At 33.2% G+C, this 27,317-nt stretch overlaps 1 protein-coding gene across 1 annotated transcript in view; it reads left to right on the top strand.

Annotated features, from left to right (window-relative positions):
* The window catches only part of SI (sucrase-isomaltase), a 118,093-nt gene that overhangs the window by 26,405 nt on the left and 64,371 nt on the right, over positions 1-27,317 (top strand). The window contains 15 exon segments of the mRNA XM_056110559.1: positions 194-293; positions 1,193-1,305; positions 2,357-2,482; positions 6,343-6,474; positions 6,555-6,674; positions 9,081-9,194; positions 9,604-9,688; positions 12,262-12,379; positions 14,786-14,957; positions 18,133-18,249; positions 20,670-20,824; positions 21,724-21,808; positions 22,475-22,531; positions 23,564-23,688; positions 25,529-25,617. Of these exon segments, the coding sequence (XP_055966534.1) occupies positions 194-293; positions 1,193-1,305; positions 2,357-2,482; positions 6,343-6,474; positions 6,555-6,674; positions 9,081-9,194; positions 9,604-9,688; positions 12,262-12,379; positions 14,786-14,957; positions 18,133-18,249; positions 20,670-20,824; positions 21,724-21,808; positions 22,475-22,531; positions 23,564-23,688; positions 25,529-25,617 (1,708 nt within the window).

The raw sequence follows: 27,317 nt of genomic DNA, 5'->3' as shown, positions 1-27,317 counted from the left end.
CTCCAGCCCATAGCAATGCATATGTTATTACAAATTATATCTATGTATAAAAGCAATTCAATAATTAAAATAAGGTTGTGCTATACTACTTCATATGGGACAAAGAGAAAATTAGTATAGATGTATACTTGTAGACTACAAGAATAAAATTTAAATGTAGATTACATGTCACGTTTTTAATTTTTTCATATAGAATAACAATAATTTATATGGCCATCAAACATTTTTCATGTGCATTGAAGATACCTCTGGAAAGTCCTTTGGTGTTTTCTTAATGAACAGCAATGCAATGGGTAAGAAAAATTTATCTAACAATGTATCTAAATGAAATTAAATTTTAATTTAATTAGATTAAATTTTTAACTGTGTTTTTTATTCCAATTCTATAGTTTTTGTAAATAAATTAACTTTTAAAATTATTATAAACAACTTTTAATTTGCAATCAAGGAGTAGGTTTTTGCATACCAATGCTTTTCTTATGGGGATGGTTGGATGTGTTGTGATAGGCACTTTGTTTTCCATTAATAGTTCCTTTAAACACAAATAGAGAAGAAAATGTTTCATTTCTATAGACTTGTTTTTTAACATTTCTACAAATAACAGTAAAACAGGTTGATATGGGGATTAAGAACTAGAAAGCAATAAGTTTTTAGTTTATCATACAAGCATAATAAAATCTTTTGTTTTTTATTAATATCTCTGTGGATCCTACATTTAATATTTATATCGTTGATGATAAAAAATATATAATGTTCTACATGCAACTTATTGCATAACTATCCAGGTAGTTACTAATTTACTTATAGTAAAACTAAATTTAAAATATTCATAATATTTTAGAAGTTACTTTGAATAATGTAATTTATTAGCATGTATGCAATAAAATAATTCAAATATATTTTAATAAGGAAGTCTTTTTAATTTAAAGGGTCATATCCTTTATATGTTGATATACAATTTCCAGTACTTTCGTAAACTGTAAAAAAAATCTGGAATCGTGTATAATAAAATTTATAAATGGTGACACTTCATTTTTTTCTATATTCTATTTCCAACATTTTTCTCTTAATTATTTAGAAAAATCATTTCAGATGTACAGTTAATATTAAATAAATTAAATAGGCTATTAATAATGTACTACTACATACCTTTTTACTGTTTACATGTGTTTTTTGCAATTTTATTTTGTAGAGGTTTTCATCCAGCCTACTCCAGTAGTAACTTACAGAGTTACTGGTGGCATTCTGGATTTTTACATCTTTCTAGGAGATACTCCAGAACAAGTAGTTCAACAGTACCAAGAGGTATGATTCAAATTTATTATATAAAATGTGTTTTGACCTACTTTTATTTCATGAATCACATTTTAAACACACATGTGTGATATATTTAAATTAATTTGTAAAGATATATTTGTTTTCATAACTGCATGTGTCATCATTTTTACATGACTAGTTAAATTTGGACCCCATTTAGGTAAAGGTATAGAGAATTTGTCCATTCTTTTTGTTAGTAGAAAATTAAAAAAATAATAAAGAAGTTAAAAATGAAAACAAATATTATTTAAACAAAAAAAGGAAAGTAGTAACATAGTGGTTGAATTTCCTTTTCTCATGTCTTTGATGCTATAATATTTTCTTTGATTTTCATGCCCATTGACAAAAATATCCATTATTGTACTATACTTTAAGTGATAGCTAGTTTTTATTTAATTTTTAGGTTTTTATAGTTTTTATTCAATTTTATAATTGTTTTATTTTAAAAACCCATGATTTACAAATTTGCTTTTTTTGGGCAGACAATAATTTAACACCAATCCCGCAAGCAGTACAACCTTCCCTCATCCAGTTCTCCTAGTCCTCCAGATTCCTTCTCATCCCAACCTCCATTCAACACCCATATGTCCTTTGCAGGCAAATTTCATAGTTTCAGTGGTTAGATCTCACGTTTTCAGTTCTGTTTAATTTGTGTTTTGGATATACGGCTATATTCCTCACTCACATAACTGGTATAATTGAAACCTTGATGCCTGTTAATCCATTACTTCTTGTTCTCTTCTACCACCTTTGATTTCTTTCCTTCTGTGTCTCCTCTCTAAGTACTATGGTCAAGGATGATCTGAGAATTACTTTTTATTACAATACACTTCCTCAGCCAGTAGTCTATATTGCACAGATAAGTGGATCAACAAATTAGAAGTGATTGTGAAAACAAATTTCTAATAGAATATCCAGGACACATAAAATATGTAGCTAAACTTAGTGAACACCCAGAGACAACATAATGGGAAAATATTATTTCTTCTGCATTTTACATGCATTAGATTTAATGGAACATTTATTTATTTATTTCAAGCTCACTGGACGACCTGCAATGCCATCATATTGGAGTCTTGGATTCCAACTGAGTCGCTGGAATTATGGGTCACTGGATGTAGTGAAAGAAGTGGTACAAAGAAATCGGGCTGCTCGTATTCCATATGTAAGTTAAATGAAGGCATTTAAAAATGTATTGAAAGTTATCTGTTGCACAAAATATCAAACATATTCACAAATGATATGATTTAACATATACATTTACATCATATATATCATTATTTATAATCTAAATTATTATTTATAATCTGAGGAACAGTTTTTCAGGCCCTGTGATGGCAAGGTTGTTCTGGGCCACCACAGTGCTGCTTAGAGATCTCTGTAGCATTCCTTGGGAACTTCCAGGGCTGCATCCACTGATGCTCAGAAAACCATGTGTTGCCAGGGATCATACTTGGGTCAGTTGTGTATAAGGCTTGTGACATTAACCATTTATCTCTAGCCTAAAACATGTTGAGAAATTATTAATATGAAAAAATTGTTGCCATTTTTCTATGAGAATTCTGTTCAGTTTTGGGATTTGACTTTTTTTTTTTAAACAGGAGTCTGTTCTTTATTTCCTGCTACATGCATTTAGAATGCTTGTCTAAATATATCCACCTGTTATTCATCTAAGTGTACTAAACTTTCCCTCAAATTTTGGAGGAAAGGTCTTTTTAGCTGGGACTCTTCAGGTAGTAATTATATCTATAATTCCTTTCTCTTCTTGAGTGATGTGTATTTTCTTTTGTTCCCCTTGTATTTGAGGCTATTTTGTGACTTCCTCTAGCTGTTCATCCTAGTTTAATCGGTGTTCCCTTGTGTATTTTCTGTTGTCCCTAGGAGGTTATTTCTTTTGCTATTGTATAATACTTATCTTATTTTCTCTTCATTATTTTTGTTTGTTTTGGGTCACACTCGATGGTACTCAGGGCTTACTCCTGGCTTTGCATTCAGAGATCAATCTTGGTGGTCTCAGGACAATATGGGGTGCAATGAATGAAATGCATTCAAGGCAAGAACCCATTCTTCTGTACTGTCTTTCTTGCCCACTTCTGTATTTTTAAATCACCTTTCTATTATCTCCTCATTTTACTTTTAATTTTAGACAGTATGGTTTGCAATATTGACAATGGCAGAGTTTCATGCCAAAACAAAAACAAAAACAAGCAAAACATTCCAACACCACACACTTCACCAGAGTGTCACATTCAGTTGTAGGGAGCAAGGAGATAGTTCAAAGCAGTGGGGTATGTGTTTTAAGGGAAAGAGACTTTGTAGATGTATATCTCAAAAATTCCTGGTTCCTAAACATCCTCGAGATGATCTATCCACATTATAAATAAATAAATAAATAAATAAACCTAGGGATATTGTCCTATGTTTCAAAACTGTAGTGCTCTAGGGCAACCAGTTCACCAAGTTTATTAAGAGTTTGATAGTCACCAGTGGTACTCGGTTACAAGTTCCCATTATTAACTGATTTATTAACTGTTTTCAAAATTAGAGCAAGGTTGGAGATGATGAGGTCTCCATATTATGATTTCTCAGTCAACTTTATACCAAGATGAAAAAGTACTGACTTGGATACACAAACTTGGAACTGGCTATAGAGTCAATGTTTGTTTGGGTTTCAGATGAATCTGGGAATTCCTTCATAGAGTATCTCCAAGGATGCTAAGGAATACATTAAGAAGTGATGACTCCTTCTTAATTTCCTATTCACAAGGAAATCTATAGGTGATTTTTTGGGTTTTCTTTGCTTTGAGCCAAACCAGGAAGTGCTCTGAGCTTATTTCTGACTGTGTGCTAAGGGAACACTACTGGTAGGAGTGACACCATGTAGGCTGACAGAGATTGCGGACTGAAGGGAAAGATCTGTTTGTTTGCTAGAGTAAGAAAGTAATCATGATAAGTGACTCACAAGCTAGCTAGTTCAGTTATGTTCTATGGATAACTAGAGTTCTCAGTATTTTGCTCTTAGAGTTAGTCACTAACATGGCACCCATCAGGCAGGTTGAGAGGTCACCAAGATATTGCCTGCTGGTGTCTAAACCCTGTTTGTAGCCTCATAATTTCTTTCATACTAATCCATTTTTATAAGTATGATATTGTAGGATTGTGTTTCTATCGTTCATTGTAACCCACCCCTTTGTGCCCGAAGACAAAATTCTTCATTTCAGAAATGTTTTCTCTATTAAATCATGCTACTCTATACTGGACAAGGGTGACCATCTTTTTCTTCAATACATACTGGTGTCTTTTTGTGTCCCTTGCCCAGGGTTTTGTAAGAGTGCCAGGTAGGTTTCTGTACTATTGATCTATTTCTTTGTAAAATTTTCTGGGATTACAGAAGCATGCATACAGTTTCTTCTTCTTGGCCATCTTGACCCTTTCTCCTACCATCCATTATTTAACAGTTTATTAATTTTTAAAAATTTCTCTTGTTTATTTTTTAACTGAATCATCATGAGATACACAGTTACAAAGTTGTTTAAGATTGAGTTTTACTCATACAATGCTCCAATGCCCATTCCTTCACCAGTGTGCATTTCCCACCCCAAAGTCTCTTATTTCTTTCCTGTGCCACTCACCTTCTAGTCTGCCCCAATAACAGGTGCTTTCTCTCTCTCTCTCTCTCTCTCTCTCTCTCTCTCTCTCTCTCTCTCTTAGCTTTTGGGCATTGCCATTTGCAACAAGTACTGAAAGGTCATCATGTTTTCCCTTTAACTCCTTTCAGCACTCAGTTCTTGTCCAGAGTGATCATTGGCAACTCTCCTTATCATAGTACTCCCTTCTCTATTCCAACTGCCTCCCCACTCTCCACTTGTGACAAACACAATGCAATGTTCACTTAAAATATTGAGACTGATTAAGTGGACTAAAATAGAATATATGGTTAATGATGAACAAAATTATATTCTGTTTTCAAATATTTTTTATTTTTCATCATCATCACGGTCCTCCCGTTGTTCATCAGTTTGCTCGAGTGGGCCCAGTAACGTCTCCATCATGAGACTTGTTGTTACTGTGTTTGGCATATCGAATATGTCATGGGTAGCTTGCCAGGCTCTTCCGCGCGGGCTAGATACTCTCGGTAGCTTGCTTGGCTCTCCGAGAGGGGCGGAGGAATCGAACTTGGGTCAGCCATGTTGGCTGCATGCAAGGCAAATGCCCTACCTGCTGTGCTATTGCTCCAGCCCTTTTTATAACAGAGAATACAAAATATATCATTTTGGTTGTATTTTGGGATAGAGATTAGGGCTTGGCATGGAAACATCTCAAATTTGGTGGTGGGAAGGTGTAATGGTGGTGGGCTTGGTGTTTGAATATTAAATATAATCAAATATTGTGAACTACTTTATAAAATAAAAAAATTTAAAAAATTATCAATCTCCCGAGAACCACCAAATAAATTAAATAATTTTATTTAATAAAATTACCACAAAATATAAAAAATATAAAAAATAACCACAAAAACTTAAATAATTTTTAATTTTTTTATTTTTAAAGCATATATATTTCAGTTTTGTAAAAGTTCAGTGTAATTTCTACATTCCTTATTTTTATTTTATTTTATTTTATTTTTGTTTTTGGGGTTACACCTGGCGATGCACAGAGGTTACTCCTGGCTCTGTACTCAGAAGTTACTTTTGGCAGTGCTCAGGGGACCATATGGGATGCTGGGAATCGAACCCGGGTTGGCCATGTGCAAGGCAAACGCCCTACCCGCTGTGCTATCTCTCCGGCACCTCTTTATTTTTATTTTAATGTGTATATGTCATAGCATATATAGTGAATAATTATTTAAGTTGTTTTACTATGGTATTAGAAAAGTAACTGTATAATATTATTGAATCCTTAATGAATTCATTTATTATAAATGAAATTAAAATCAATTATAATTTTTAGTTACAGATATTAACTATTCAGTAAAGTTTTGTATTCTCAGTGCAATTCATTAAAATATGCTTTGTCAATTTTTAGGATACACAGGTCACAGATATTGACTACATGGAAAACAAGAAAGACTTTACTTATGACAATAATACATTTAGAGGACTTCCTGAATTTGTTAAAGATTTGCATGACCATGGACAGAAATATGTCATCATTTTGGTAATGATTTATGTGTTCATGCAACTTTAATATTTACTAAGTCAACAGTTTTCCTATAATCTTATTCTTTCTATTACTAGGACCCTGCTATTTCCATAACTCCTCGCACCAGTGGGGCACCATATGAAACCTATGAGAGGGGAAATAAAGACAAAGTGTGGGTATATCAACCAGATGGGACTGATGCACTTATTGGAGAGGTAATTCTGATATTAATTAAGGTTTTATTGCTCTGATTTTTGTCATGCAAAAATATCTTGTGATATTTATTTCAAGTATAGATATTGTACTAAAATCTAAGAAAGAAATTTTAGAAATAAAGATGTTTCTGTTTTTCCCAAATCATTTTATAAAGACGGATAATTTTCACAAACATATGCACATATATATTTCTAAATAATAGAAATGCTTGCATACCTTTCTGAATCACAAACTTTTAGCATAATTCAAAGTATGTCTAATTAAAACAAAAGTAACACAGTATGACCAATAACTTTCACTGTCACTGTCCTCAGATTGTTCATCGATTTGCTAGAGTGGGCCCAGTAATGTCTCCATTGTGAGACTTGTTGTTACTGTGTTTGGCATATTGAGTACGTCATAGGTAGGTTGCCAGGCTTTGCCATGCCAGGCAGAGGAATCGAACTCGCGTCTACTATGTTGGACCCTACCCACTGCGCTATCGCTCCAGTCCACCAATAACTTTATTTATTAATAGTAAAAGGTAAAGGCCCTCCTGTTGATCGTCGATTTGCTCGAGCGGGCCCAGTAACGTCTCCATTGGAGACTTTGTTGTTACTGTGTCTGGCATATCAAATACTCTCGGTAGCTTGCCGGGCTCTCCGAGAGGGGAGGAGGAATCGAACTCGGGTCGGCCATGTTGGCCGCTTGTAAGGCGAACGCCCTACCCGCTGTGCTATCGCTCCAGCCCTAGTATCTAAAAAAATAATTGCACATGTAAATTGAGTAATTACATTATTGGTATTAAGTTTTCTGGTTTATTTTAAACATTGTGAATAAAATAATAAGATACTTTAATTAAAGAAATTTAATTTAAAAGTGGTCAAGTAACATTCCTAATATCAAATAGTAAAAGCCACAGTACACAAACTCCCTACCATCTAAATTTTAATCAATGTGAGTATAGTTTTGAAAACAACTCTTAACTTAAAAATTTATAATGTTTAGACACATTGGTTTGAACAATTTTAGTTTAAATTTAGTCAAATAGAATTTACTTTATATAAAATATAACCATAGACAATACTAACATAAAATATTTTTATTATATTATTCTTTACAACAATAAAGACTATTCTAACTTTAAAATATATATATATATTTTTTTGGGGGGGTGGTCCGGAGCAATACCATAGTGGGTAGGGGCATTTGCTTTGCATGTAGCCAACCTGGGTTCGATTCCTCCACCCCTTTCTGAGAGCCCGACAAGATGCTGAGAGTATTCAACTCACACGGCAAAACTTGGCAAGCTACCTGTGACATATTCCAAAAACAGTAACAACAAGTTTCACACTGGAGACATTATCGGTGTCTGCTTGAGCAAATCAATGAACAACAGGAGGACAGTGCTACAGTGCTACAGTGCTATATATATATATTTTTTTCATTTTGAAAATATTTGTTCTTTCAATCAATGAACAAAGAAGATTTTTTTTTCAATTTTTATTAGTGAGACACCATGAGGTACAGTTGTATACTTACATATTTTGTGCTTGGGTTTCAATTATACAATGATCAAATATATTTTTAGCAGCCTCTCCTTACTCCTTATTAGGAGATGCTGCTAAAATCTCAGGGCTGGGACAAATGGAGATGTTACTGGCACCCACTGGAGCAAATCATTGAACAACGGGATGACAGTAATACAATAATATATATTATATATTAATATATATATGTATATTTATATATTAGGGCTGGAGTGATAGCACAGCAGGTAGGGCATTTGCCTTCCATGCAACCAACCCGGGTTCAATTCCTAGCATCCCATATGATTCCCTGAGAATTGCCAGGAAGGGTTCCTGAGTGCAGAGCCAGGAGTAATGCCTGTGCATTGCCAGGTGTGACCCAAAAAGCAAATATAACTTTATTACATATGTTATATATATATATTTAATCTGCCTATTTTGATCATAAAAGGTATATTTAGTTAGTTGCATTCAGAATAACAGCCTTACTCCCCCTCCTTTTTTTTCTATTTTGTGCCACTCCCTCCGAGTGTTCCTCAGAGCTTATTCGTTTTTTTGTGCTCAGGAATCACTCCTGGCAGGCTCAGGGGACCATACACAGTGTCAGGGTTGAACTAAGGTTAGTCACATGCAAGGCATGCATCTTGATCTCTGTATTATCTCTCCAAAACCGCACATGTCATGTTCTTTATGATTTTTCATCCAATAGACTTTATTACGTCACTCACTTTCATTAATATCTCTTTTTCATATACATTTTAAAGTAATCTTATGATTATTCCAAACAACTGATGCATATATAATACTTAAGCATAACTATGATTCTCTAGTCAATTCATTTGAATTCTTATTTTTTTGTTTTATTAATACATGTACATGAATGACCTATTCTTCTAGGTGTGGCCAGGATTAACAGTATATCCCGACTTCACTAATCCAAAATGCATAGACTGGTGGGCAAATGAATGCAGTATTTTCCATCAGGAAGTGCAATATGATGGGCTTTGGATTGTAAGTGACTTATTTTATTTTTAAAATTATTATTAAAGAGCCATAATTTACAAAGTTACTAACACTTGAGGGGTCTGCATACAATAATTCAACACCAATCCCTCCACCAGTGTCAACTTTTATACAAAAGTAATCCCAGTTTCCCTCCCTATCCCAACCCCCTCAGTCCTGCCTGTCAATTTGACAGGCACACCACAAAGTAAGTGACCATTTTAAATAATGATTTTTTTTTAACAATTAGCATGGAATTATTTCTCCATAAATAGACACTGCTGTATATTTTAATATAATGAGAAAACTGAACATACTTCACTTGTTTAGTTTGTTATTTAGTTAGAAAGTATTTGAAATAATTTATTATATGATTAAAACTGTGAAAATTTGCTTTTTTCACTTTATATTCATTAAGGATATGAATGAAGTTTCCAGCTTTGTTCATGGTTCAACAAAAGGATGCAATAACAACAAACTAAATTATCCACCTTTTACTCCAGGTAAATTTCATTTGTTGATGTATTTGCTATAGATTATGCAAAATTTAATAGTAAATTTGCATGTGTATTCACTTATGTAATATACTTCTAAATAGTAGATCTATCTGCATTTCATTTCTGAATCATAAACTTTAGTATTTTTGAGAATCTGAAAGTATTGCAGCGGGAATGTAACTTTGACCAAAATATTTATATCTAGGAAAAAAAGACAATTTTACATATAAATTTTAAATATGAACATATAGCATGTTGATGTCTCTATTATTGGTGAATTCTCTATCATTAATTAATAAAATAAAAGTATATAAAATTATGAATTTAATTGATCACATTTATTTCATGAGTATTTGACTATGGCTCTAATATAATCAACCCCACACATTCTTTAAAACAGTTTCAGGGGCCAGAGAAGTAGTATGGGAGAAATCTGGTTCAATCCCGTGCACTGCACATGGCCTCTGAGCACTCCTAGGAGTGATCCTTGAGGACAGAGCCAAGAGTAAGCCTTGACCACCACTGGATGTGATCCCCATTCTTATCCTCCTACCAATAAATAAATGAATAAAACAAAAAACATTTTCAGGCAAAAGACAGTAACAGGTAAAGGTGCTTGTTTCGTAGACATATCCTGTTCTATCTCTGCTACAACATATGGTCTCCTAAGCACTGTCAGGAGAGATCTCTAATCACAGAATAAGCATTAAGTCCTGAGCATACGCAGGTATGACCCCCAAACAAACCACAGAATGCTAAAATTAGTTTCATCATTCAAAGTGGGTAATATGTAGTTATATAGTAGGAAACAAATCACACAGAGGGAAATAAATATATATATTTATATGTATATATATGCTATATACATATAATTTATATATATGTTAAAGCACACACACACACACACACATATATATATATACATATATATATATATATATATATATATGACTCTTGGAGAGCCCGGCAAGCTACCGAGAGTATTCGATATACCAGACACAGTAACAACAAAGTCTCCAATGGAGACGTTACTGGGCCCGCTCGAGCAAATCGACGATCAACGGGAGGGCCTTTACCTTTACCTTTATGACTCTCTGAGAGCCCGGCAAGCTCCCCGAGGAGTATGATATGCCAAAACAGCAACAATAATGGGTCTCATTCCCCTGACCCTGAAAGAGCCTCCAACAAGGCAGCATTGGGAAAGACGAGTAAGGAGAGGCTGCTAAAATCTCAGGGCTGGGATGAATAGTGATGTCACAGGCGCCTGCTAGAGTAAATGGATGAGCAACAGGATGACAGTGATACAGTGATGCAGTGAATATACAGTTATGAATATATAATATATGTGTGTGTTTGTGTGTGTGTACTTTGAGAAGTAGATATTTTTTGTTTTGTTTTGTTATCTGGGGGTGTCACACTTGACTATGTTCAGATCTTACTCCTGGCTGTGTTCAGTCTCATGATGGGCTCAGAGCACCATATCGGGTCCAGGGATTCAACCCAGGTCAGCATGAAGGCAAGCGCTTTATCCACTGTCCTTTCCTTCAGGTCCCAAGGGAGGATATCTCTTTAAGGCTCACTAAATTTTACAAATACTGTAATACTAAGTAAAACTGAGATTAAGACACAATAAAAAGTTAAACAGCAATATTTTAATGATGTGTAACTAATAAGTCTACATATATAGAATGTGTGTGTGTGTGTGTGTGTGTGTGTGCACCCATGTGTCTGTACATGGGTATCATTTGTATGCGTCACACCTGTCAGTGCTAAGAGTTTTCTGCCAAGTATCAAACTGGGTCAGCTGAATGTAAGAAATATCTAGAAGCACCTTACATGCTGTAAAATCTGAATACCAAGGTTATATTTATTATTTTGTTTTCATTTTGCTATACTTTTCTATTGAAACACTGTGAGATAGACCTCTATAAAGCTGTTTATAATTAGATTTCAGTCATTCAGTATTCCAGTACAAAAATTTAAATGGCCAAGGTTATATTTAAATATACGAATCTATCCTAAACTTTGTGCTGGAGAAAGAGCACAGAGGGTAGGGCATTTGTCTTGCACGAGCTGACCCGGGTTCAGTTTCTCCACCCCTCCCAGACAGCCCAGCAAGCTACCGACAGTATCCCGCCCGTACAGCAAAGCCTGGCAAACTCCCCATGGTGTATTCGATATGGCAAAAACAGTAACAACAAGTCTCACAATGGAGATGTTACTGGTGCCTGCTCAAGCAAACTGATGAACAATGGGAGGACAGTGCTACAGTGCTATCCTAAACTTTAAAATAGATTAAATTGCACATGAAGTAAAATAGAGATGTATAGATTTGTAAAGAAATGTTCATAACATTTTCCTTATGAATTTGTTTGCTGCTGAAGCTAGGAGGCAGAACATTATTAGTACATGCAAATCAAATGATTTTTCAACAGAAGTGGAGATGTAACCAATGTTATGTTTGAAATACATTTAAGATGTTATCTTTCACAGTATTCTAGTGTGCAGCATTTAAAAGTTATGCAATTTGAAATGGCAAAAATACGTGTTTAAAATGTTTTCAACCTGTTTTCTCTAAGATATCCTCGATAAGCTCATGTATGCCAAGACCATCTGCATGGACGCCTTGCAGCACTGGGGAAAGCAGTACGACGTCCACAGCCTCTACGGGTACAGCATGGCCATAGCCACCGAGAAGTAAGTGCAGGTTAATTCAGACCACTCTCACATTTCTTTTCAAAACACATAATTTTCTACTAATGGAAAATTAAAAATAAAGAAGGCAAAGAATGATATTTTATTGAAAAAAAGAACACTGTCGGGGCTGGAGTGATAGCAAAGCAAGTACGGCGTTTGCCTTGCATGCAGCCAATCGCGGTTCTATTCCCAGCATCTCATATGGTCCCCTGAGCACCGCCAGGAGTAATTCCTGAGTGAAGAGCTAACCCCTGTGCATTGCCGGGTGTGACCCAAAAAGCAAAAAAAGAAAAAAAAGAACATTGTGAAGGCAGCAGATCATGTATGAACATTTGCACATTCAAAACTTGGCGAACAGAGACTGTGTGGTATATATTTACTTATTTTTAATTTCCTATTTTTAAAATTAAAATATTGTATGTTGAATATTTTTATATTGAATATTTTCACATATTTTATGTTGAATATTTTACCTACTTTAGTTTTATTAATAAAACTTTCCGTGAAACTTTTGTGAGGAATGAGATATAGCAAAATTTACATAAAAAGTAGATTATTCACAGTACACTATATTAGGTGGAATCTTACTTTACTTTTTAATAATCCTTTTACTTGTGATCAATACTTTTTCCCAAATTGAGATATCACAGTTTACGATAGTAACAAAGTCAAGTCATCATTTTAAAGTGATAGAGTATTCACCAATCCCTCCACTTTATATCGTTCCTTCCCACTTCCTCCCTCTCCTCAATTCCCATTTCTAACTGCATTATTTTAGAAAATATGTAAACTTTCCTAAAAATCATTGTTCTAAGCAAAATCTTCACGATTAGGGGTATCGTTGTCACCTGCATGAGGTCCCTCCCACTAAAGATTGCATAACTTTTAAATGATGCACACTAGATTGCAGTGAAAGTCGCCGCAGACAGCACTCAAAACCACGGGAATGTGTGCAGAGGCAGGAAAAAGCACTGATGGGCAAAAACCAGACCAAACCAACAAAAAACAAATGAACAACACAAAATATCACAATAGCCTAGTAAAAGAGTGCTTCTATAGTATATCTTAAATGTTTTTTTCAAATGCAAGAGTTTTAATAAATAGTAGTCCTCACTTTTGAGGCACATTGATAAAAAAGTATGTGGAAATCATTTAGAAATTACATATTGAAGTCACAATAAAATTGATTTCCTAATGCTTGTAGTTCAATGTATAATAAGTAATATCATAATAGTATCTATTATCCTGACTCTCATCTTCATGCATTTAATTGTATCATAATTTGTATCATAAAACTGTGTCAAAGTGCATTTTATAAATTTAATGCAATAACAAAAGAAAAACGCCTTTTAAACTATACACCTTTTAAACCAATTATACTAAAGTGTGAAAGAGGGGCTAGAGCAATAGTACAGATGGTAGGGTGTTTGCCTTGCACACAGCCGACTCTGGTTCAATTCCCAGCATCCCATATGGTCCCTTGAATTACACCCGCCACATGTAATTCCTGAGTGCAGGGCCAGGAGTAACCCCTATGCATTGCGGGGTGTGACCCAAAAAGCAAAAAAAAAAAAAATTGTGTGAAAGAAAGCTGTGTAGGTAAATCAGGTAATATAATTAAGGTAAAAGAAGTGTATTTTCAATTCAATAGTAAAGTATGTAGATGAATTATTAAAATGAAATTAAAGTAGTACATATAGAAATTGATTTAGAGTAATACTTTAAACATGTAAGAGTATGATTAATTTTACTTTAATTTTTAAAAAGCTATTTATATTAGTAAAATAAATAATGATAACTTCTAAATGCTTTAGTTTTCTGTTTTTGATCAAAATGAAGTAAAGTAAAAATGTATAGGTGTGTCCAAACTTATTATAAGAGATTAGGAACTGGAGAATTGCTTGCCTTACATGTGAATGACTCAGTTCAATCAAACAGTACCACTTGTGAACCTCAGATTTCCACCAAGAATCATTTCTGAGCACAGAAACTGGAGCAAATTTAATTCTGAGTACAACTAGGTATAGCCTTCAATGAAAACAAACCAAAACAAAATCGAAACTGACAGCGGTAGGGCATTTGCCTTGCACGCAGCCAACATGGCCGACCCGAGTTTGATTCCTCTGCCCCTCTCCGAGAGCCTGGCAAGCTACCAAGAGTATCTCGCCCTCACGGCAGAGCCTGGCAAGCTCCCCGTGATGTATTTGATATGCCAGACACAGTAACAACAAAGTCTCCAATGGAGACGTTACTGGGCCCGCTTGAGCAAATCGAGGAAAAACGGGAGGACAGTGACAGTGACAGTGATTTCAGAATGTGTAATATGGGCAATTGAAATTAAAGTTTTAGAAATTAAATTTTAACATTTGAAGCAATTCTTACTTATTAATCTTATTTTACTTTTAGAGCTGTTGAGAAAGTTTTTCCTAATAAGAGAAGCTTTATTCTAACTCGGTCAACTTTTGCTGGAAATGGAAGACATGCTACACATTGGTTGGGAGACAATACTGCCTCATGGGAGCAAATGGAATGGTCTATCACAGCAATGCTGGAATTCGGCTTATTTGGAATGCCTTTTGTAAGTTGTTTCATACAATGTTATTTATAAAAGTGCAGAGTTATATCCATATAATAGTAAATTTATGATATTTAGTAAGGGGGTTAAGAATATGACACAATTATTTAGTCTTGTTTTCAGGAAATTTATGAGAAAAATAATGATTTGAATGTTGCTAAGTTTCAGGCCTTTAGAGTGGGTAAAGATCAAGATGATTCTGGGATAGGAGTAATAGTATAGCATGTGAGGCACTTGTCAATTTGGGTTTGATCTCCAGCACCCCATATGGCCCTCTGAGCCCTACAAGGGTCATCCCTGAGTTCAGAGCCAAGAATGAAATTTGAACATAGCTGAGCATCTCCCAAGCACCTCCTCCCACACACACAACACGCACACCAAAAAAGGGTTATTAATAAAAAGTGCACTAGATAAGATGGTAAAGTTCAAATATGTTGATAGTAAAATCCTAAATAAAAATTTAATGATGTAGGTTTTCATTTAGGATAGAAGAAAGTAATTTACTCTGCTTAAAAGATAAGAATAAGCTGGAGAGGATTTAGGTTCTTTCATTACCTGCAACTGACTCTGATTAGAATCCCCAGCCCCACATGTTACAGCCAATCACTTTCAGAGTGATTCCTGAGCACAGTGTCCAGAGAAAGTTCTCAGCAACTTCTGGAAAGGAAAAAAAACACAATTAATTAGGTAATTAATCAAAAATAAAGGAAAAGAGTAGAGAAAATTAGAAAATTTTAATAGAAAATGTTTATATAAAACTATTATAAATAAGACATCTAGCAAGTCTTTTCATTTTAAGCAAAAAATTGACTTAAGGAAGTCTATTACAAAAGAAAAACAAACACTGCCCTCCCATTGTTCACCAATTTGCTCCAGCGGGCCCAGTAATGTCTCCATTGTGAGACTAATTACTGTGTTTGGCATATTGAATATGTCATGTGTAGCTTGCCAGACTTTGCCTTGCAGACGAAATACTCTTGGTAGCTTGCTGGGCTCTCCAAGAGGAGCAGAGGAAACGAACCTGGCTCTGCTGGCTGCGCTCAAGGCAAACGCCCTACCGCTGTGCTATTGCCTCCAGCCCAGCAAAAGAAAATATATGTTAAATCTACTAAATCTACTAGATACTTATTGATCCCATTGCTCTTTCTTCCATATGCACTGGGTAAAAAATCCAAACCCAAACAGAGCAAACACACACACACACACACACACACACACACACACACACACAAACACTACACTACACACACACACACACACACACACACACACACACACACACAGTGTCTTGAAACTTGAAATTAGGAGCACATTATCAAATGAATCATGAAACAAAAACAAATGGAGGGCCTGGAGATAATAGTACAAAGGACAGGACATTTACTTTGCATGTGGTGGATCCAAATTGGATCCGTGATACCTACATGATCCCCCAAATCTCCAACCTCTCCTAGAAATGATCTGAGTGCTAAGCCAGGAGTAAGCCTTAAACTCTACAGTATGTGGCCCCAAACAAACAAAAATACAAAAGAATAAAATAGTAAAATGAGTGCAAATGGGGGGAAACCATGTAAAGTTAATGCTAACAATTGCATTTGAGATAATGGAATATCGATGGATTTGGAGGAAAAATCATAGACTTATTATTTCACTAAGAGCAAAGCAAAACTGACAAAATTGTAATGAAAAAATTTTGAAAAAAATTAATTTAATGAGCTAATAAAGAAATTAGAATAAATTGATTTAATAAGAGTAAAATCCAAAGAAACAACCAAGTCAAAGTTCAATAAAAATTTGAACAATAGACACCAAATTATAATAAATTTACCTAATATAGAATAAATGTTGTAATGTATTTTAAAATAATGTATGCTACAGTATATTTTAAAATAAATATTATATCAATTTATTAAAGAATAACAAGTGAAATGTATTAAATTTAAGCTAAGGACCATTCTGAGAAAAATTTAATAATATAGAAATTTTATTCATGGATAAGAATTTTAAATATATTAGAAATATGGATTCTTCTAAACTAGTCTTCAAATTTAGTGGTTTTCTAATTTAAAATAAAAGAAGTTTGAGAAACAAAATTTTCTAAACTTCATTCACAAGACAATATAATTTTAATAAATAGAAAAGAACTTGAGAAATGGGTATAACAGTCACGTTCATAAAACATTGTGGGTATTCACATATGAGGAAAACACAAAATTAGCTTGTAATTTAAAATACCTACTATGCAACTGCAAAAAATAAAAGAAAAGGAAAACTGCAAAGTATATATTAGAAAATTTTATAGAAATAGAAAAATGTGGATGGTAAAAATATGAACAAGTTTTAATTTTCAAGATAGTTTTATAAATGAAATGAAGTGTGGTTTCATAAGCAATTCCAGTAAGAGAAATATAGTTGAGGTTTCAGAGAGAAAGCATAGGAGGTAACTTACTTGCTTTGCAAGCAGTGACCTCAAGCCAATCCTCTTTTGATCTTTTGTTTGGTTTTGATTTCCTGATGGAATCTTTTTTGGAAGAATAGTCCATTTTTCTAATGTTTCATAGAAGGCAAGTTTTTATTCTTTTTTTACTGCTATGATGGCATGTAAATGTCAAAATAAATTTGTGGTTAGACTGGATTAATAACAATTTTTGTTGGAATTGGGGTTATTCCACTTGGTGGTAGTAAGGGCTTACTCCTGACTGAGCTCAGGGATACAAAGTCATGGTGATTCAGAGTCCCATTAAGGAAAGAACCTTTAACCCTCAGACCATCTTTCTCCATGATATATTAAAATAGAAATTTTACCATTACACACTGAGGTAACAATTAATATATTAAGGGTAAAATAAATACATAAATCTAAGAACATGTAAAAGAGACTATCTTGAAGAAGATAAAATAGTGCAGGTAAATATTGCATAGCAAACTTAATAGCTACATGGTTATCATGGTATTATTATCACGGTCCTCCCGTTGTTCATCGATTTGTTCGAGCAGGCCCAGTAACGTCTCCATCATGAGACTTGTTGTTACTGTGTTTGGCATATTGAAAAAAGTTTATGATGAAAGTAAAGCAAAATTAATGTAAGAAAAAAATGTAAGTATATGATACATAGAAGGTAAAGTTTTAAAAAATGGATAACTTTAAACTATAATTAATTTATATATTTGTTATTAGAATGGAGCAGATATCTGTGGGTTTGTGGGTGAAACTACAGAAGAACTTTGCAGACGATGGATGCAACTGGGAGCATTTTATCCATTTTCTAGGAACCACAATGCAGAAGGTTATCAGGTATATCTAAATTGTCATCTAATTTTCAACAAAACATAATCCTGTATTTATGTTATTTTCACCTGTAGAATATAGAGTCTGAAAATGTGTAGCACAATTAATAAAGAATAGTTAGAAGTCCTCCTTAACCTAGAAAAAACTTTTTATCTTTAAAATACTCACAGGAAGCCAGAGCAATAGTACCAGAGATAGCTTACCTTTACATGACAGATCTGATTTCAATGGCTGGCATCCCATATGTCCCCTCAACACCATCAGAAGTGGATCCTTGAGTGCAGAAATAGGTGAAAGCCCTGAGCATCGCTGGGTGTGGTCTAAAATCAAACAAACAAGGTTTTAGGAAATAATGAAAAAGATTGTAGTTACAAAATAAATATATACTTTTAAAAATCTAAATCATATTCACATGTGTTATGTCACAATATTTTGAATTAAAATCAAAGTGTATTTTAAATTGTGATTCTTGAATTTCAGATATGTAAGTTCCTGGTAACATTTTTTCCATTAAAAATAAGTATATAGGGGCTGGATCTATAGCACAGTGGGTAGGGCATTTGCCTTACACGCAGCCAACATGGCCAACCCAGGTTCGATTCCCAGCATCCTATATGGTCCCCCAAGCACTGCCAGGAGTAATTACTGAGTGCATGAGCCAGGAGTAACCCCTGAGCATCTCTGTGTGTGACCCAAAAAGCAAAAAAAAAGTATATATAGAGAAGAATTTCTTGGCTTTGCAATTAGGGAAACGCAAGTAATTGTACATATTTATAAGTCAACAAAGTCCGGAGTCTTGGCAGTTTTGGAGAAATAATGAACACTTTGATGCATCAGAACTAGTGCCTTGCTGAAGAACAAGGTCATGTGTAGACAACTCTCTATTCCAGCACATTCAAGTTCTTCTCGACTTATTTTACAGAAGAAATAGGAAAATTTGTTGAAAGCATTGTCAATGAACCGTATACTGGTGAATAAATTATCTGATTATCTAATAAATTATCTAATAATCACAAAATGTTTACATATAGGGCTTTAGTTCTGTTTAATAAGAGGGACAAGTATTCAAAGCTCACCTTGATAGAGAACATGCTAGGACAGAAATAAAAGAGATTTTCACTACTTTCTAATTTCTCAAAAAGGTGCTTTGAAAACATGTATATTCCTTGGATATTCTGTTGTCAATTATATTTCATTTTTATTAATTTCTTACTTACAAAAAAGATGCTGAGACATAATAGGGCATTATTGACAGCTTGATGAAAACTGGTAGGCTACCAAATGTAACCTGCCCACATGGCAGAGTCTGGCAAACTACCTGTGGCGTACCCAATATGCCAAATACCAGTAACAATGATGGGCCTCATTCCCCTAATCCTGTAAGAGCCTTGAATATGGCACTTTTTAAAATCTCAGGGTTAGGATGAAGGAGATGTTACTGGTGCCTGCTCGAGGCAATCGACAAACAACAGGATGATCGTGATCGTGTAATGAAAGGTAGAGGAGAGGAAAAACAAAATTAACAGAAAAAAAGTGTGTGCGCCATATTTTAGAGATGAAGATGAAGGGAACAAGAAGGACACTACTTGTAGTTACACGATACAGTCCAATCCTAGTGTATTTTGATGTGTCTTTCCATTGGCGGTTCCTTAAGGAAAGTTTGAACATTGAAAGTATCCTTAGCTCCCAGGAATTGGTGTGCGTAGGATCCCTGTTACATTGCTTGACTAGTTGGAAAAGACCAAAAGGAAACATGGTTTTGCTATAACGGTGACAGTGAATTCAAGGAGGCTGAGTTACTAATAACAAGTGTTGCAAATTAGTTTTTTCATATCACTTACTTTAAGTCTACTAATCTTTCTTGGTTTGTGCAGGGAGAATTTTCTCAAGTTACAAGTCACCTGGTCAGCCAAAGCTCTCTGTTCTCTATACTACTAGACTAGTAGACTATCTAATATAACTCTTCTAATAACAATGTCAATGTATATGATAGCAAATCTTCAGAGAAGCATACTTCATGTTCATACTTGCATGTGCAAATACACTCTACTCAATCTCCAGGACCTAGCACAATTGAGGGCATGCATATTATATCTACTGGTAGGGACTGCAAAATTAAATAGCAAAGATATGTACATGGAAAAAATTGGAATCAGTAATTTAATCTGCAAGAAATCACACATAAAATTTTATTGTTAAATTATTTTTAATCATAGTATTAAGTGTATTTAAATGATAAATATACACATCAACATGTATTTAGAACATACATTCAAAATAAAATTATAAATAGCTCAATATTTTGATGATAAACAAAGATAATTTTAAATTTTTACGAATAATTTCTGAATTAAAAAAAATAGTTCCATTTTTACTTCTAATCACACTTTTCTTTCTTTTTTATTTTCTCCATTTTACTTCTTCAGCACCAAGATCCAGCATTTTTTGGAGAGAATTCTCTTTTGGTTACTACATCAAGGCACTATTTGAATATTCGCTATACCTTATTGCCTTTCCTTTATACTTTGCTTTATAAAGCACATGTTTTTGGAGAAACAGTAGCAAGACCATTTCTTTATGAGTGAGTACTATGTTCAGAGTTTTTAATAATAAATCTTTAATTACATTTAAATATACAGAGAAGTTAGTGGAGTTAAATTAAAACATCAAGTAGATTTCTGTGACTTGTTTCCACATTTGTATACATGAATTTTATATGCTCTAGAATGAAAGTAAAGCTTATGTGGTAGATTGCATAAGATTAAGTTAGAAATGGTGCAATTTAATAAATCTTTAAAAATGAAAATCATAGACTTTATTAGGGCAATTATATAATTAAGAAATATAAAATATAGAATGATTGAAAATATATCATCCATATTATAAAAATATAATAAGTATAGGTGAAACCAAATAAATTATATTGTGTCTTTGCAAGTCTGTATGAGAATTGAATCTTCCCTCAGGAAGACTAGTTAGAAGACTGTTTCAAATACAAGTTAAAATGGAAATTTTTTATAAAAATACTTAAATGGAAGAAAGTAAAAGATATTTCTGAAACTTTTTGAGACTACAAATTGACCATAATAGTTTTTATTAAAGATTAATCTATAATTAATCTATAATTAACTATAAAGATAACCAGTTTATTTTCCATTTTCCTCCCTATTTTCTTCTTCCCTCTCTTCCTTCCATCTTTCCCTCTCCTGTCTTTTATCAGAAAAGCCTAATAAACAAGAACTAGGCAACAAAGACGTGACTTTTCTTCTGTGAGCTTCTGTGTTCTATTCCTAGTTCTAAAATATACATATATTTTTGTATATTATATATAAAACATGTATTTTTATATATGTAAAATTATAGGTTCAAAATTTCATACCAAATAAAATTAAATCTAAGGATAACAGAAAAATTAAAATGGTACAGTAAATCAGAGATTTCAATAAACTAACGTCTTTTAAACGTTGTAATTGTTCTTAGATTTTATCAGGATAAAAATAGCTGGATTGAGGACCTTCAGTTCTTATGGGGCCCAGCATTACTTATTACCCCTGTCTTGAGACAGGTAGGATTAAAATTTTAATTCTATTTGTTTGTTGCATAGAAGGAACTTCATATATTCAAATTTATCTTAATTACAAATTAGTTAACAGTTAACTAAAAAGAATATTTCATAAAGTAAATGGCAGCTTGAATTATTAAAGAATGATAAAATTGAAAATATACAAAGATTTTATAGAGATTTATGCTTTTCAAATAAATAATATAAAGTTAGGAAGAAGAAAATACATATTAGTATTTTAGAAAATGAATCCTCATATATTTGATGACAATCAACTTTCACCTTTGCCTGTTCTTTATATTTTACATTACAATATTATCCCTTATTATAGACAAAACTCATTACATTATCTAATAAATTTTAAGTTTGAATATAATTTATATGAAAGTGTAAAAATACAAAAAATACAATGAAAGTCTAAATTAATATCTCACATGAAATTTTAGTTTAGTATTGAATCCATCACGGCAGAGCCTGTCAAGCTGCCCGTGTTGTATTCGATATGCCAAACACAGTATCAACAAGTCTCACGATGGAGACGTTACTGGGCCCGCTCGAGCAAATTGATGAACAACGGGAGGACCATGACAGTGACCGTGATTGAATCTATATACATATATAAGCATATGTCTGTTTATTCAATTTATATATTATCCTGTGCTGTTTCAGGGAGCAGTGAAAGTGAGTGCATATATACCTGATGCCACTTGGTATGATTATGAAACTGTAAGTAATTCTGATAAAAATAGACTTAAAATTTTTATTTTGTAAGATATCCGTACATGTAAACTCGGCTACAATATACAGCAAATTTATTTCAAGTATGTCTACTATTGTTTTTTGAAAAACTCCAAATTGTTATATGGATAATTACAAATTTGAGATCTGTATACAAGTATACTTGTGTTACATGTGATTTATGTGAGCTTATTCTTTAGTATAAATATATTTGTTGCTTTTAAATTGTCAAAATAAAACATCTGGGAGAATTTTAGGAATCATATTTATATGTTTTCATTATTAGTCATTGAAAGAAATAATTACTGAATATTATGTACTTGCTTTATAGATTACATTGAAAACACTTTATTGTTATCTAAAAATAACAAGATATCAGCATTCATACATGCCATACTTTTAAAATCTGACAATACTTTTTAAAAGAATATTATATTTATGAGGCATTTTACAGGAAAATACACTTGTTTAATTAGCAGATATCAAAATAAGGTTGACATATACACGCAAAATGTGAGTCTCCACTATACAACATAGCTAGTTTTAGAAAAAGTGGCTTATACATTTTTTAATACATGTTTAAATTTAAACTAAAGTTATAAACTGGAAAATAGAACTAAATGAGTATATTATATATGATTTGAATAGAAAAATAATTTGTCTTTGCATTTTACGGTTTACTTAAAAAATTGTTTTTGAACTGCTTGTGGAGATGTTCAATGTTTACTCCTGGCTCTGTGCTCAGAGATCACTCCTGGCTGCGCTGAAACATATAGGGTGCAAGGCATCAAACCTAGACAGTTGTGTATAAGACAAGCACCCTCTTGCTCCAGAGTTTATTTTCTACAGCTTCTTCAATGTACTGAAAAGGTTAACTATAAGTTAGAATACCACAATACTATTAATTAGGCTGACAATAATTGCTCACAATAAAAAACTATTTGTTTGAAATATTACTAATTGTTTGAAAAAGTACTAAAGTTACTAATAACAAAACAATATTTTGACTTTTTATATTAGGGTATAAAACGACCCTGGAGAAAACAACGTGTTGATATGGATCTTCCAGGAGATAAAATAGGATTACATCTTCGAGGTGGTTATATTATTCCCACTCAAGAACCTGCTGTCACTACAGTGGAAAGGTAAAAGATCACTAACAGAAATATAAAATATAATTCACTTTAATAGTGCATAATTTTTGAATTAGTGATTATATAAAGTAGTATTTAAAATTTGATTTATATAAAATGCAATGCTATAAATCAAACTTTAATTTTTGTGGGAGATGAGGAAATGAGTTTAGGCCAACCTGGCAGTCTTCAGGGCTTAATCCTGTCTCTGCATTCAGGGTATATGGGTTTCCTGAGATCAGACCCAGTGGGTTCCTTATAAGCATCCTGCCCATCGTACTATCTCTTCAATCTCCAAACTTTAACATTATTTTAATATTTTAAAGAATCAAAGATAATTTTACTAGAATATAACTCATATATGGAGGGAATTATTAACTATAAGCATTACATTACAAAAAAAATCAAGTAGTTGGGGACATTGTTAGTAGACTGACTTGTGTGTCTTAGACTGTAAGTTTGATCCTTTGTAGTGTTTGTCCTCTGAGCACCACAGATTTAGCCCTGGTGTTTTACAGTATCTCTGGGCCCGGGCAGCACCTTGTGTTGGGCCTGAGAACTGACCACAGTCCAACTCAACCATGTCAAGTGTCTCTGGGAATAGTTTCTAGACCCTCCTGATCACTGTCAGAGTCCCCTCCCCGATGAAATCAAAATATCATGAATTACATCTTCATAATTAAAGAAATAAGGATAATTGTAAAATGCTTCCTCTGCCAAAATTAAATTGAAAATCTGTAGTGAGCATGTATGATAAGATCCTCATTGTTAATGAAATATGAAATACTAAAATAAGTTTTCCTACTTGATAAAGTTAAATTAGTTGTTAAGCATTTTGTATTTTCAATACATAGATTCTTATTCTCTTGTTTAATTTAAATTGATAATGATGATAAATTATACTTAGTAAAGATAGAAACAAAGTTGTTCAGTAAGAAAACAAAGAAAAAAACACTGAGACTATAATTAAGCTACTTATATTTTCTTCCAAGTACTGGAATTTAGTGCTGGAAATATACACTTAAGACAGTAATTTAAATTTAGTCCCCCCAATAGTTCTGTTTGACCTATAATGACCACTCTAAATATTTGTTGGAATGAATCATTTTGCATTATAGTAATTCATTTTTGATACTTTAGTATTTTTTCTTTTAAATGTGATGATTGTTCTTTAAAAAAATACTTGTTTTCTGTTTCTTTTTTGAGCAAACTAAATGTATGATTTTGTTGAGTAAAACTTGGAGAAAATAAATTCTTTATGAAGTAATAGTCTGGACTGTAGAGTCAAGTAGTATCATTTTAGGCTTAATGTTCTATAGAAGTATATAACTGAAAAAATACACCTGCTTAGTCACATCAAATTTTCTTTTTTTAAATGGCATTTCGTTTTCACGACTGAATTATGTACATAAGATTATTTAAGATTTCACCGAGCATTTTAAATATCTCACTGTTCATTGCATTATTTGCGATATGTAGTATTTGAGCATGATACATTGCAGTTTAGGGTTAATTTATGTACAAAAATTCATATTTCTTTGAGAATTCATAAAATATATTTTCGTTTTCTTACATGAAATACATTTATTATCAAAACTTAAAATATTTTTGTATACTATCCTTGAAAAATTCAGTATTGTATTTCTATTCTTAGTTCTACCAGTAATGTTCTATACCTGTGTTATATCGCTTTATTAATAATTATAAACCTGAATTTTATTAAAGTTTTATTAATATCAATTATCTAATGTGAATGCAGTTTTAAAATCTTTATAAATTAAAATGAAGTTATAGGATTCACATCTTATAAATATATTTTTAATGTAATATGCAACCGAATTTACTTTAACAGCCGAAAGAATCCTTTAGGACTGATCATTGCATTAGCTGATGACAATACAGCAAAAGGAGACTTTTTCTGGGATGATGGAGAGTCTAAAGGTATGTCTCAAAGCTATGTGCTTTAAAATTCTAATATCAATGATGGAAAATTGCCTTCATTGATATAAATTTGCTTAAAAAATGTCATGGATTTTAAAAAAAAACTTTGGTTTCTAAAGATGTGTTTTATTTTGGATTCCTTTAAAACATTTCACAGTTTGCTTAAGTTGCATATACTTATATTTATTGGTTCATTGTAAAAACTTTAACAAGTATAGTTTTTTTGTGTGTGTCTGTTTTAGTATTCATACCTGACAATGCTCAGGCTTAATCCTGGGTTTATGCTCAGAACTCTCTCCTGGTGGTGCTCAGACCATGTGGAGTCTTGATAATCAATTTTTTTCAGTTGCGTGCAAGGAAAGCATACTGTACTATCAACCCAGCTCCAAGTATAGGTATTTTACTAAGTTATTTTTATTAAAGCATTGAATTCAGGATTGGAGCGGAAATACAGCAGGTAGAGTACTGCATTGCTCGCAGCAGAATCCCTTTTGATCCACCTAACTCACAAGAAATGATCACTACTGAGAGTGCAGAGCCAAGAGTAAGCACTGAACTCAGTTGGGTGTGGGTCCCAAACCAAAATCGATCAATAAATATAATGATAAATTCAAAGGAATAGTAATAACTCTTTTATAGGTCCAAAATTTAATTTTATTTTTGTAAAGTCTAAATTATTTGAAATAAAATGCACAGCAGTAGGGCATTTGCCTTGCACACAGCCAACATGGCCGACCCGAGTTCGGTTCCTCCGCCCCTCTCGGGGAGCCCGGCAAGCTACCGAGAGTATCTCGCTCACACGGCAGAGCCTGGCAAGCTCCCCGTGACATATTCGATTTGCCAAACACAGTAACAACAAAGTCTCCAATGGAGACGTTACTGGGCCCACTCGAGCAAATCGATGAATAACGGGAGGACAGTGACAATTATTTCTAAATTTCTTCCATGAGCCCTAAGCTTGAGAACTCAACACAAAAATGAATTCTAACAATAAGAATAAGCAGTTATGTTATAATAAAAGTAGCTAAGTAAATTAATTTTAATCACTTAAATTTAGTCACTTAAACTTAACCTCATTTATTTGTTTAAATTTAATCACTGAATCTTTATCTCATATCTCTTAGAAAATGTATCTTTTACTTGAAATCTCTTCGGTACACATGTAGTTAACACAAAATTATAGCTTAGCCTCTATTTTTTGCTCACTACTCAGATTAATATTCTATGTATCTGGAAAACATAAAGCAGCCAGATATCATTAACACAAGGAATAGTCTATGCGCAGATATTCAGTCTTTCTCTCATCTTGTCAGATCAAATTAATTTTATTTAGAAGTGGTGAAGACATTAATTTTCTCTTTCACAACCTTAGGGTTCTCTTGGTCTAATTTGATCTTTATTATCTTATCAGCTTCACCACTGTTGTCTCTCTCCCTTTCTTCCTTTATTTCTCTTTCTCTCTCCTCTTCCCTTCCTCCTTTCCTCCCCCTCCCCTTCTTCCCTCACTTTCTATTTCTGACTCTTCCTCTCTCTTGCAGACTCTGATTTCCTTCCTTCCTTCCTTCCTTCCTTCCTTCCTTCCTTCCTTCCTTCCTTCCTTCCTTCCTTCCTTCTTTCTTTCTTTCTTTCTTTCTTTCTTTCTTTCTTTCTTTCTTTCTCTTATTTTCCCCACACCCAGAGTAGTGCTCAGGACTTACCAC

This window comes from Sorex fumeus, unplaced genomic scaffold (genome assembly GCF_029834395.1).
Source record: "Sorex fumeus unplaced genomic scaffold, SorFum_2.1 ptg000010l, whole genome shotgun sequence".
Classification (NCBI taxonomy): Eukaryota; Metazoa; Chordata; class Mammalia; order Eulipotyphla; family Soricidae; genus Sorex; species Sorex fumeus.
The sequence above is the reverse complement of the archived record's forward strand: the minus strand, read 5'-3'. Positions and strand labels throughout refer to the sequence as shown.